General features: G+C 34.5%; 1 protein-coding gene across 1 annotated transcript in view; it reads left to right on the plus strand.

Moving 5' to 3' along the window:
* The window catches only part of TEX15 (testis expressed 15), a 50,118-nt gene extending 36,291 nt beyond the window's left edge, over positions 1-13,827 (plus strand). The window contains exons 6-8 of the mRNA XM_012648554.1: positions 779-8,160; positions 10,333-10,388; positions 12,537-13,827. Of these exons, the coding sequence (XP_012504008.1) occupies positions 779-8,160; positions 10,333-10,388; positions 12,537-13,827 (8,729 nt within the window). The remainder of the gene's footprint in view (positions 1-778; positions 8,161-10,332; positions 10,389-12,536) is intronic.
* The last annotated feature ends 266 nt before the right edge of the window (positions 13,828-14,093 follow it).

The raw sequence follows: 14,093 nt of genomic DNA on the forward strand, positions 1-14,093 counted from the left end.
AGATTCACATGTCTCATAGATCTCATAAGCAATTTCTCATTAATTTCTGTTTCAGTAAAGATATTTTATAGTGTTACTTATCTGTAAATGTTTTGTGAACATTTTATGAGAAATTATTTACTTGTTAAATATGCATTTTTGTAAGTTCCTTCATTATTTGAGATTCGTTATGAAATTTTAGGAATACATTTTTATACATTGTAAAAAAGAAATTGGCTTAGATTTTCCAGGCATTTTTTTTTACATATATTATTTGCAAGAATATTTATTTCACTATGGGAAAGTGATCATGGTTTGCTTTGGCTCCTGGAAAGAACTTTTTGGCTTTCCCCCTCCCCGACTTACCCACCTCATTCCTCTTGCTTGTTCTGCCTTGGTGGACGGGGAAGAAGCAAGGGTAGCAGTAGATAGAGGTAGACAATTTTGCTTACTACACTTACATGTAGATGCTATGTTTCAGCTTAATATTAAAAATCTCTTTGGGGAAAATGTTTTTATTCCTATTTAATTTTTCTGTCGTCAGAATTTAAAATTTTATAGCACATAGTCTTTTTTTATTAAGGTTCCTAGTTTAGGACAGTTTCATGGTACATAATTTATACTTTATTGGTTTGTTACTTATCTACTTTTCTGTTTACATTTTTCTGAGAGTACATTTTAACCATCATTAGGTTTTTAGATAATTTTCAATTGAAATCACTCTTGACATAGTTTACTTATATTAATAGTTGTCTATAGAAACACTTCTTTGAATTTTTCTTTCTTCTTATTTCCACAGAAAGAGCATGCTCTCTGAATAACTGTACAGTGGCCAAAAGAATTGGAAAAGGAAAAGATGCTACTGTCATCTTTGAGCATTTCAGGAAACCTGTAGACCCATTTGTTCAGGAAAACTGTTCATGCAGTGCACTAAATTCAGAGATAAATTCTTCAAACTCAAATATTTCTAACTCCTGTGGAAATGTACAAAACGGAACCATTTCTATACTTGAAACATACCATGGACAGACAGAACACAATTTAGCAGAAATTAGAGACACTTCTCAAGTACATGCACATGATTCAGGTCCTTCGTTTATTTCCAGTGATACCAAAGAAAATGTTAATGGTGACCATTTATCAAATTTGACATATCTTAAAAATATTTTAAGTGGTCTTTCTGCTGCTTTTCCTCTTCAAAACAATATTGGCTCAAGCACAGTTATTACATCAAAACTCATCAAAGACCCAAGACTGATGAGGAGAGAAGAAAGCATGGGAAAACAGAATGATACTGCAAGTTTAAATGAAATTTTGCCATTTGAGAAGAGTTTAGGTTATGTTAATTCAGAAATAAACCTGTCATCAATGCCAGTTAGTTCTGCCTCCTCAGAAGTCATCACTCGTGATTGTTCTCTTCTTACTAATTGTTCAAATGCCCCTGCCTTTAAAATTTCTTTTGATGACTCACAATCTCAGGCTCCCACCCTAGGCTCTAAGGACTGTGACTTTACAACTCCCAATAATATTACCATGACGGGACAATGTAAGAACCAAGAGAATTTTTCCTTCCCAGTTTCTTTGTCAAATGTAATTTCAGAAGTTGAAAACCAAAAACATAATGGGAAAGAAGCCCAGAGAGCCCGACAGAAAAGTAACATCCCACTTGTAATTAAACAACCCAGTGAGCCACATAGCTCTGATGAGTCAATGAATACTTGTACAAAAGAGTACAGTAGTCACATCTCTCAGGAATCACAGTCTTCTGATTTAAAAACTATATATCACACTGATCACCAAATGTCTACAGTTTTTCCATTCCAAAAGAAAGAAAGCATAAATGAATACATTCAAAATATTGGAAAGATGAGAAACTTCACTGACCCGCAAGACAATTTCAAACATGGAGAAAAGCAAACTTTGTGGAAAGAAATTGATTATTTCACTGATGAAACAAAAATCCATCCAATAGATAATTATGTTTCTTTGTGCCAAGAATACAAAGACAGTGAGAGTCTTGACTCTCTGGGGAAAAACTGTGATAAAATATTAATTACTCAAGAGTTAGAAATACAGAAATCTTCCACACCTGCCACAAAGGATAAGGATAAACTACAACATCTAGCATTGGAATTACAAAGTATTACTCCAGGTGTAGAGAGCCTTTCACAAAAGCATCTTCAGTACTCTTTGGAATATGAAGATAATACTCATACAAATTTTGCCATTGCTCAAAAGCTTATGGAACTGAAATTGGAAAAAACAACTCAAAATTGTGCTAGCATTGTGACTGATGCTTTCCAAGAAGTAAAAGACATTCCCCAGGCCAAAGAAATGCTCATTGATACAGTTACTTCATCTCATGACATAGAAACAGCTCATGAAAATTCAAATTGTAACATAACTAGAGAACATGTATGTGTCCATAGAAAAAATGAAAATGAGCCTCTGTCATTAGAGAATATTCAAAGAGACTGCAAAGAAACTCATCATACTGAAGGTCAAGATCACACTGTGTTCTTCAATGCACAGTTGAACAATGATACATGCCCAAATGTTAATTTCAGAGAACAAGGAGATAATGATAAAGATAACCAAAATGAGGCTAAAGAGACAGATAGTGCTTCATCTCCAGAAAACAACATAGAGAGTATACATGGAGATGAGAAACAGAGTTTTCATACAAACAAAAATTTCATCAATATAAATGAAAGGAGGGAGAATAAAAATTACAACAATGTAGAAATTCTGAGTTCTGAAGAATTTTCTGCTACAGTTAACTTGATTTGGGGAGGAAGATACGTACCAACAGAAACTGCATTATTGGAGAGTGAAGATACCATTAATGCTGCAAAACAAAACGATACTCAAAATACTGGAAGAAGTGTAGAGCATTTGGCTGCCACCACAATTCCTGAAATTTCAAGTTCTTCAGAGTGTGTATCTTCCAATGCTTCAGTACAGATAGCTAGTACTGCTATGCCTACCTTAAGCACAGATCATGAAGATCCCCACAGGTACCAATTTAAAGAAACTTGTTCTTCTGAGAGTACAGGTTTTGGTTTGTTAGTAAAACATAGGGTTTCTGATTGTGAAATTGATACTGATAAAAATAAATTACAGGACTCATTTCATCGATCAAAAAGTGAGAATTCAGTTCTTCAAAATTTCAAATTGGAAAATGAGATTGAAGTAGGATCAGAACAGTGTGATGATGCTTGTCTATTTCAGCAAGATGCACACAGCCATGAAAATGTACTTTATGAAGACTCTGAGGCCTTATATGAGGATCTGAGGTCCCGTATTGATTGGGAAGGTCTATTAGGAAGCAATAATGGGGAGACAGAAATTTTGAAAAGCTCCACAAGAAGGGAGAATAATGATCAGCATTATTCTAAGGAAAGTAATTGTTTTCATTCCTCCACACAGAAAAACAAAACAGAGCTCCTCAACCCAATTTTACTTCCAGATCTACAAATTAGAATTACTAACATATTTAGGCCAGGATTCAGCCCCACTGCTGACTCCCTTGTATTGAAAGATAATTTTTGGACATGTATAACTGAAGCTACAAAACCAGAAACAAATAAGGAAGGAGAGGAAGCTCTAGGATTTGAAATTTACTCTCAGCCTTCTGGTAAAAATTCAGATTATCCAGGTGAAGATAAAGTTGGTAATATACTGCAAGCATCAGGACTAGTGAGTAAATCTGAAATCTCCGTTTCTTTTGACTTGAGTGAAAATACACATGTGAATCATATGTCTGAAAGACAAAACAGTGAATCTTTGTTTACTGAACCTTCTACTGCCACAATAAATGATGGAAGTAGGTGTTCCTTTACAAAATCAAAACTTGACTGTAATGATACTAGAAGTAAAAAGGAGGTGGAATTAAGAACTAGCAAAAGGAAGCTACATACATCTTCTAGAGATCAGAGCATATCACCCAAAGATTTAAGACCACATGAAATTTGTGAGAAGAAAAGGAGGCTAACGAGTTCAGACCCATCTGAGTGTTTTTCTTCATTATCCCAAGGACGAATTAAAACATTTTCACAGTCAGAAAAGCACATTAGAAGTGTCCTGGATATTCTAAATAGTGAAGCATCTTTATGTAAAAGTAAACGTCTTTCCAGAAAACTAGACAGAGCTGTTGTTCACTTAAAGAAAGCTCATAGAAGAGTTCACACGTCTTTGCAGATAATAGCTAAAGTGGGAGAGAAAAGCAAGGGCCCGTTACCAAAATCATATGCAATAATATGCAATAATTTCTGGGAAAGTTGTGACCTTCAGGGTTATAGTTCTGTGTCTGAAAGAAGATACTATTCTACTAAGCATTTTTTGTCAAAAAGAAAATATGACAAACAGGGAGAGAAAAGAGTTTTAGGATTTGATGTTGATAAATCATTAACCCATGGGTCAAAGCACAAGTCTTACAAACTAAGTGGAGAGAAAATCACAAACTGCCTTTCCAAGAAAAGTGTGGCCAGCAGTGTCTCCAGAAGTCACACCACTATTGATGTGAGAGAATTTTGTGATAAAGAACAACATCCTGAGTCACAGTTGTCCCTGTCCTCCATTTCCCAAAGTACAAATCAGCCAGTTTATAGTAATAACAGTATGAGAGATCCAGGATTATCAGAACTTCAGCCTTTTTCTGCAAAAACTGGGCATCTCTCTCCCTCAGACCACTCAGATGAGAAACTAACTGAAAAAGATAATCAAAGTGATGCAAAGTCTTTATCTAACATTAGTAAATATGAAAAGCTTGAGAGCCGTTCAGCCCATGATAATACTAAGGATGCAACAAAAGAACACAATTGTGAGACCAGTGAAGTAATGAATGAAAGTAATTCAGTATCTTTAAGTTGCATAAAAGAAAACAATGTAAGTTATAGCACGGACAAAAATTATGATGCAACTTGTATAGCTCACACAAAGGTGAAAACTGACATACTTATTTCAGTCTTAGAATCAAATGTGGAGCACTTTTTAAATGTTGATATGTGCAAGGAAGATAGCCTTATTTTATCTGGTTGTAAAAGGAACCTGAAAGTAAATTTTCCTGTAGAAAAATGGACAGCTCCTGTTGAGAGCTTCGAACGAAGCATTATTACAGGAAGCTTCCTTATGGACCCATTAAACCTGAACTTGATAGCAAGCAAAAAATACAGTATTCCTCAGTTGTTTTCAACCACTTCAGTGACAGATAGTGAGGGAGAATCTTTGAAATCTTACTTGGGTAAACAGAGAATTTTTGCTATAGATTCCTCTTCAGCATCACACTACCAGCAGATATGTAGTAGAAAGGAGATTCTAAAGACAGAGCAATGCTCTTCAAGTAATTGCTTCCATATAGATGGGAATGAAACAGTTGTTACTGAGAAATCTGAGTTGGATCTAACATCAGCAACTGAAGAAAATAAAGGTTATTATGGCAAAAATACAATGAAGAAGCTATCTTCCAATGATAGTTCTCTGCTCTTAAATGGTAACATAAAGGGGTCTTCTTCAAAATGTATTGTAAAGAAGGACATTCAGGACAGGAAAATGTGCAAAGTTAAACAAGCAGAAAAAGCCAAAGATTCAGTTTACAAGAGAAGCATGACTGAAGGTTCAACTGTCAAGGCTGAGTACAAAAGTCAAAAGAATGAGATCTTAAAAGAAGATTCCTCCCACTTAAATGAGGAAACAATTAAAAATAACTTAATTGATTCTCATGTAAGCACTAAAAATACTACCAAGGCAGTTTCTTTGAATAACATAGTTTTTAATCAGCTTAACAAAAGAGAAAAGAAGGGGGAAATTAAAATTAGTAATGACTCTCAGTCTGACGCGATGTTACATGCAGAAACAGCCTATATTTCCAAACCAGATATTCTAGGAGTTAATTATATGCCTATTTTGCATGCCCATTCTGAAACCTCTAAAGTCACTGCTCATCAGAAGAAAGCTACATCATGCCTGAATGAATTAAATGAAAAACATTGCTCAACTAATCATACGGCCCTTATAACTAAACTATCTCAAATTTTGCAGAGGGCAGATGAAGCATCATCTTTGCAGGTTCTACAGGAAGAGACTAAGGTGTGTCAAAATATTCTCCCTTTATTTGTTAAAGCTTTTGAAAGGAAGCAAGAATGCTCATTTGAACAAATTGTGATTTCAAGAGAACTATTGGTAGAACAAAACCTGTGGAGTAATTGCAAATGCAAATTAAAACCATGTGCTGTTGACACTTTGGTAGAACTACAAATGATGATGGAAACTATTCAATTCATTGAAAACAAAAAAAGGCTTTTAGGAGGTGAACCAACATTCCGAAGCTTGCTTTGGTATGATGAGACATTGTACGGTGAGCTGCTTGGCAGACCACGTGGCTATCAACAACAGTCCAATTTCTATCCTGCTTTTCAAGGAAGGTTAAAATATAATGCATTTTGTGAGTTACAGACTTACCATGGTCAATTAATTGAATTGTTTGAAGAAACAAAAAGGGGAGATAATTCATACTATGCATTCTTAAAATATAAACGACAGATTAATGAATGTGAAGCCATAATGAAGCATTGTTCTGATTGCTTTGACTTTTCTCTTTCTGTTCCATTTACCTGTGGAGTTAACCTTGGAGACAGTTTAGGAGACCTAGAAACCTTGAGAAAAAGTACTTTAAAGCTGATCAGCATATATGGGGACTCTCCTAAAGTTCATTCGTATCCAGGAAAACAAGACCATCTGTGGGTTATCATAGAAATGATCTCCTCAAAAGTTAATTTTATCAAGAACAATGAGGCACTAAGTATTAAAATATCTCTTTATGGTCTGGAACATATCTTTTTTGATGCTGCAAAAAGTCTTGTTTGGAAAGAGAAAAGACGATCTTTCAGCAAAAAATACTCAAGAAAAAATAAAGACATGCTACTTAAAATGAATCAATGTGCTTTTTCAAAGTTGAAGAAGATATATGATACTTTGTCTAAAGATTTAAACAATGAACCAATTTCCAATAATGGACTTGAGAAGAATGCTACAGTTGCTTCCAGAAAGTCAGATGATCTAAACAAAGCAACAATTAGCATAGAAAATTATAGGTTTAATGGTACTTTGCTTTCACACCCAGATATTTGTGGTATTAGTGAAATACTGGATCAAGCTGAATTTGCAGACCTTAAAAAATTACAGGAACTCACCTTGAGATGTACAGATCATTTAGAAATTTTAAAAAAACATTTCCAGATGCTACAAGAAGATAATATAGATAATATTTTTATCACAGAAGAAAATGTTTTGGACATGATGAAAACCCACAACCATGGGGCTGTAATTTTAAAACCTGAAGCGATTGAAACATATGTTGAAATTGTAATGGTCTCAGAAACAGTTCACTTTCTTAAAAACTCAATGGCAAAGAAACTAGACAAACAGAGGTTTCGAGGTATGCTGTGGTTTGATTTGTCCCTTCTTCCTGAGCTGGTTCACGGCCAAGAAAAAATGGCTTCTTTTTCATTTCTTAAAGATAACTCAACAGATGTTTGCCTTTGGAAAGTGATAGAGACTGCTATTTCTGAACTTCAGAAAGATGTGGATATTATCTACAAATATAGTGAAGCTGTTAATTGCTCATATGCTCTTCGCTTGTTCTCAAGAGAACTTGAAGAACTTTCAGAAATAAAAAAGCTTCTAAAGAAATCTAAGTATTCCATTTCCACATATATTGACTTTGTGCCATATATAGCATCCATAAATTATGGAAGCACTGTGACAGAGTTAGAATACAACTATAGTCAGTTTTCTACATTGCTCAAAAATACAATGTCTGCTCCTCGGAAAGACTTAGGAAAAGTGGCCCATATTATGAAAGTCATGAAAACGATTGAACATATGAAGATTATATGTGCTAAAAATCCTAAATTAGCCATTTCCTTTATTCTGTGCCAAATGCTATGTAACAGAAGGAAGACTTTCCAGCCAAAGAGAAAAGAAAAGATGAATGTTCATGTTATAAAACCTGGGGGAAATATCAGTAAATCCAGTATGTCTATGAAGATGCCCTTAATTCCAGAGCATATAATTAAAAATGTTTCAAATAGCTCTGAAAAACGACCTATCGCTATAGACAAGTGTGAGGACTCTGAGGAACAAGAGAAAAGTACTGATATTTCCAGTTGTAAGAAGCAAAAGGTACAAATGTTTTTAAATGTGTGTGTATGTTTGAAAACAAGTGTCTGTTCTTTCAGCAGACAGTTTGCAGAATAATACAACTTATTTAACTAAAATATTGGATTAAGTAATTCATATTAACTATAAAATTATACAGTTGATACTCTATATGGGAGATTTCTCAAATGTCTACCTTTTAAACATAAAAATTAAATTTTTAATTTAGAAAGATTTCTTGTGAAGGTACGAATTTTAATAGCTTAAGGGAAAGTTTAATATTATGAATGTGAGTTAAGTGAGTGACCAGTATTTATTGAGCAGCCTCTATCTATAACAAGCCTATGCCCAATGTAGTTAATTTTAAAAACTGGCTAATGAAGCCTGTCTTCTTGACCGTTATCATCCAGATGGAGAAATGAGGACAGATATTTTTCAATAGATGATTATCAAGGAGTTAGAAGAAATCCTATATAAACAAATTTTATATAGCATTTAATATGTACTTGGCACTGTTCTAAGGATTGTACAAATATTAACTCATTTTTCACAAAAACCTTTATGATGTATCCACTATTATCTTACTTGAAGATAAGGAAACTGAGTCATAGAAAGATGAAATGATTATCCCAAGGTCACAGAGTTAGTAAATGGGAGCACCCAGTCCTAAAACCAGGTAGTCTGGTTCCAGAACCCATACTGACAGTTCCCCCTGCTCTCCACTCAAAGGCTTCTCTTAAAACTTCTCAAGAATTCCTTAATTCAGAAGTAAAGAAACAAACGTATATACAAAATGAAAAGTAGGATTCTTTTTCTGCTCTCTCTTAACTGTATCTGTTAAACTAGTTCTATAGACTAGAAATCTAATCACCATCTATTACACTGTATTTATAGGAAAATACTTAATAAACAACCAGCTTACGAACATACTTCCGAAACACAGCAAGAACACCAGTGTATTTCACATCAAGAGTAAAGTGAGGAGCCAGGTGTGGTGGCGCACACCTGTAGTCCCAGCTACTTGGGAGCCTGAGGCAGGAGGATTCCTTGAGCCCCAGGAGTTAGAGTCCAGCCTGGGCAACATAGCAAGACCCCATCTCAGAAAAAAAAGTGTAAAGTCAGGATGGTACTAAAAAAAGTATTGTAGGTATTGGTGAGAAAGGCAAAAAAAAAAAAAAAAAAGCTTACATTGTTAGGGAAGATTTCTTTATTTCATGAAAGAATGCAGACCAAAGCTCTGCCTTAAAGGAAGAAAACACTATCAGATGAAGGTAAAAATGAAGAGGGTATTTGAGTTATGGAAAATAATGTTAGCAAAGATAGAATTCTTATTGACATCATTTGAGAAATTAGTTTAAAATTAAGTCTGGTGCTCACTTCAGCACATACACTAAAGTTGGACAAAACAAGATTCGTGTGGCACCTGTGCAAGGATAATACACAAATTCATGAAATGTTCTGTATTTTTTGGCATAATAATAAAGTCTGGTCCTGAGTCAAGGATTAGAGGGGAAAAGAAACTATAAGACAATTTTTAAAAATTAAAAAAGTAAGTCTGGAACAGTTCAGCTTAGTGGGTAAGAGTAAGCTAAGGATGGAGAAGATCATTTCAAATTATAAGGTGTCTTAAATATAGGCCTAAGGAGTTTGAACTTCATTCTGTACATACTCAAGTGTAGTATCATGTGAAATGTGGTTTTTCAATGATTTAAAGGGTGATGAGATTCTGAGTATAGGAGTATGTAAGTAGTAAGTCATATACTTTTTCTGTAGAAGTACAGAAGTAGTAAGTCAATCATGGCTTAGAAAAGGGTGCTGTTTTGCAGAATAAGAAAGGAAAATTCCGTATTTGACAGACTACTTAAAGAATCAATGGGGCTTAGCCCCTGGTTTACTAAACGCATAAAAGAGGGAACAGTCATAAAAGGACTCCAAAGATGAGTTTTAGCATATGTGGATAAGAAGAATGTTACAGATGTCTTTAAAAATAAAACAGTTAAAAAAAATAAAGATAAAGTTATTCCAAATACATGCGAAATACGGGAAGTCCAGCAGAGTCGCTGGTTTCTTGAGGGGGAAGTGACTGTTAGTAAGTTTAATTTTAGGTGATTACAGAGCAAGCAGTTGCAGATGTCTAATATTGAAATGATACATTTTGTCATCACCAATGTAGATTTTCTTTTATGTTTTAAACAGGTGAACATGAAAGAGGTCACAAAAATCAGAGAAAAGACAACATGCAAGCATCCAAGGTAGGAGTTGCCATTAGCCCTATCTGAAGAAAAACTAAACAAAATTGGGCAAATATTAAAGAATTAGAATAAAACAATTATTTAAGTCTAATGGATCATACATTTAACTTGTGGGGCAAGAGCAAGCTAAGGAGAGAGAAGTTTGTTTCACATTATACAATGTCTTAAGTTAGGTCTAAGGAGTTTGAACTTCGTTCTGTAAATATTAAAGGCTAATGTCATGTGAAATATGTTTTTTTCAGTAATTCAGTGATTTAAAGGGTAAGGAGAGTCTAATTAGAAGAAAGAATTAAGTTAGCTAAGGCTTAGAAGAGGGTGGTTTCACAGAGTAAGATAGGAAAGTTCATATTTGATAGACATTACTTAAAAAATTTATGGGGCTTAGCAAACTCGTTTCCTAAAAAGCATAAAAGAATAGGACAGGTGATTAGATGATTTACTATTAAACTTACGGATTTCACATACCAGCAAATTTCAGAATTTGTTAAAGGGGTATGAATTGGCAACTTATAAGTGGGAACATTAATATAAATAGTGTATGTGTCATAGACACACATATTAAATAGACCACTATTTCATAAAAGGATGTTTTAATATCATAAAATAGGAAGAAAATGATCTCAAAGACTAGTTCTTTAAACTGAATAAATTATCTTTATGAAAAACTCACATTATATTTTTCTGATTTTGATATGAAGTGGCACCACTAGACTTGACCATTTCTTGTGTCATTCAGCTCCGTAAGATTTTGAATTTGTGACCAGCTTGGGGTTTGTTTGTTTTTTTTTTTTCCATTTTGTGAAAGATAATGAGTAATATAAAATAAAAAGACATGTGCAATCTCATTTCTGTCTTATTTGGTTTTGCTTCTTTAAATGTAACATTTACTTCATTTCTAGAATCTTTTTTCTGGCATATATGACTGAATAATTGTGTAGTGACATAAAAGTGAATAGGCTTATTAATTAGATAATATAAACAGTTTTATAATCATCTTAGCTTTGCTAACTAAGTATAGGCATTATTTGCTTCTCAAACAATAAATTGACTCACTGGAGAAAAATGAATTCTTGTATAAGGTAATGTAGGGTGCTATCTTCATAGAAATAAATATTCCCTAAGAGGGTGACATAAAGGGATAGACCATTGAGGCAGCTGCCAGTCTCAAGTTCAAGACACCATGGAAACATTGGAAATACAGTAAAATCAAAATTAATACTTTATGGGATCTCAAAGTATTATATGGGATTGGATGCCCACGTATTAATAGGTCATTATTAAAATGCCTTTTAAAGAGGCTGGATTCAGTAAAATAGGGGGCTTTTTGTTCCTAAGTGGAAGATATAAATTCCAGGCCAAAGATGAATTTCTCTTGTCTATAGAGAAATATTGCTTCTAGTGAGACCCCCCCCCATCTCTACAAAAATAAAAATAAATTTTAAAAAATTATCTGGACATGATAGCATGCACCTGTAGTCCCAGCTTACTCAGGAGGCTGAGGCAGGAGGATCCCTTGAGCCCAGGAGTTCGAGGCTACAGTGAGAATTACCTTGGGAACCTGTATTAACCGTCCAGCTCTAAACAATTCCCATGTGAACGCTTCTTTCAGCCTGCTTGAGACTGTCTAAATTTAGGTAAGATTGCCAAGAATATTAAATTGGCAGGAAATTTTGGAGGTCTGCTTTTCCTACTCTTAGGGATGAATTGACGAAAACATCTTAGGGTGTTATAACAGGGAAGAGATCTTTTGGGGTGGGAAACAGCTGGTAGTTTTATCAGTTGTAATAAGTAATGAATATTGTCAGTGGGTTGGAGGTATATAAAATTAGAAACTATACTGTACAGTTCAATAGTGATAGCTTCCTACTTTAAAAAAGCCTCTATCAGGAAGTGTCTGAAGGACAAAATAGTTTATTTTACAGTATTGGAAATAACATTTAAAATGTAGAGGGATATCATCTTCAGGAAAAACATCTAAATTCAAACCAAGGCAATTGGGAAAATGTTGCTTGTATACTGCCAATAGAATGAGAAAATGTGAATCATCAGAACTCTTCTCCTGAATAGGAATTTCAGATGTGTATTTGTGTTAAGATTCCGTGACACTGTGTATTAAAGTTGCTTGTATATATGTGTTACACTTAATAGGACTACGGAATCTCCTCCCAAAAGTGAAAACAAAATAGAATCGAGTTCCTCTGACAATCTGAAAAGAAACCGCATATCGCCAGAAAAGACCGAAAAGCAAAGATTACTACCTGGATCACTTTTACCTTTAAAGGACCTAAAAGGCACTTGCTCATTAAAGGCAGAAAGCAGAATAGATTTAAGTAATATTGCATCTGATGCTTCACAACACTTCACTGGACAACAGGGAAATTTAAATAGCTTGAAGAAGAAAAATAAGAATTTTTGTGCTGCTGAAACAAAAAATGATACGAAAGATTGCGTTGCTTTTGCACTTTGTGACCAAAAAAGTATAGATGGCACGTTTTCAAAGGACCGTGAGACATTTCCACAGAAATTTCTTGAAAGTTCTCCAGATTCCACACAGCAAACTTGTCTTTTAGACATAAAACCAGGAGCTGATGCTTCTCTTGTGCCTAATGCATCAGTGCTCTCAAAGCCTGTTTTCCATTTTGTGAAGGATGTTCATACCAATCTAGAAATGAATGACACAGTCCTTGAACTTCAAGATAACGAAGTATTAAATTCTTCTATTAAAAATTCCACATGCATGAATTCTCCAGTACCCATATTTATCCAGAAAAAAATTCCTGTTCTGGAAATAAGTAAAACACAGTCTGCAAAATCTGAGTCAGAGGAGAAATATACGAAGGATACATTGAATCCCAGTACTGTTTCTTTCGAAGCATCTGGACACATAACCCTTAATGTGAATCAAACAGCAGAATATTCTTTTTCTGAGCAACAAAATGATGAAAATTCAAAAGTCCTAACTCAGAATGGTGCCACTTGTTGGGATGAACTTCCACAGTCTGTATGTACCCCAATATATAATTCTTCAGAGCATTCATTTGGAACTTCATATCCATCCTATGCTTGGTGTGTTTATCATTACAGCAGCAGCAGCAGTGGCAACGCTATTACCCAGACGTACCAAGGGATAACATCATACGAAGTACAGGCACCTCCTTCTGGGATATTGACTGCAGTTGCAAGTACTGTCCAAAGCACACATTCTAATCTCCTGTACTCTCAATGTTTTAGTTACTTTGCTGGTGAGCCACAAGCACATGGCTTTGTGCCAGTGAGTGGGTATTTTCAATCTCAAATGCCTATTTCTTACAGTTTTCAGCAGCCAATTTTTTCACAGTATGCTTCTCATCAACCATTACAAGCTCCATACCCTTCCCTTCCTAATCCAGCTGTGCTTCCAGAAGTTTATTGGAATTCTAGTGAGTTTCACAAGTTCTAATGTTTTGTTCACTGAATTTTTACTTTTTGTACATTTATGTAAATAGAATTCACAATAAGTGAGATATATAAATATACACAACAGTCATTTTTCTATGCAGATTTGTAGAATTGTCTGTAGGTTGAGCAGAGTTGCATTGTGTTGTCAGGTGGAAATCTAGTTGTCAAAAATTATAAAGACCTGGTAATATCACTAACATGTCCTTCAGTAAAACCAAAGTGTAGGGAATCATTAAGTAAATTATGGTTAATCCATACACTGAAATA

Source organism: Propithecus coquereli, unplaced genomic scaffold (genome assembly GCF_000956105.1).
Source record: "Propithecus coquereli isolate 6110/MARCELLA unplaced genomic scaffold, Pcoq_1.0 Scaffold29, whole genome shotgun sequence".
Lineage (NCBI taxonomy): Eukaryota > Metazoa > Chordata > Mammalia > Primates > Indriidae > Propithecus > Propithecus coquereli.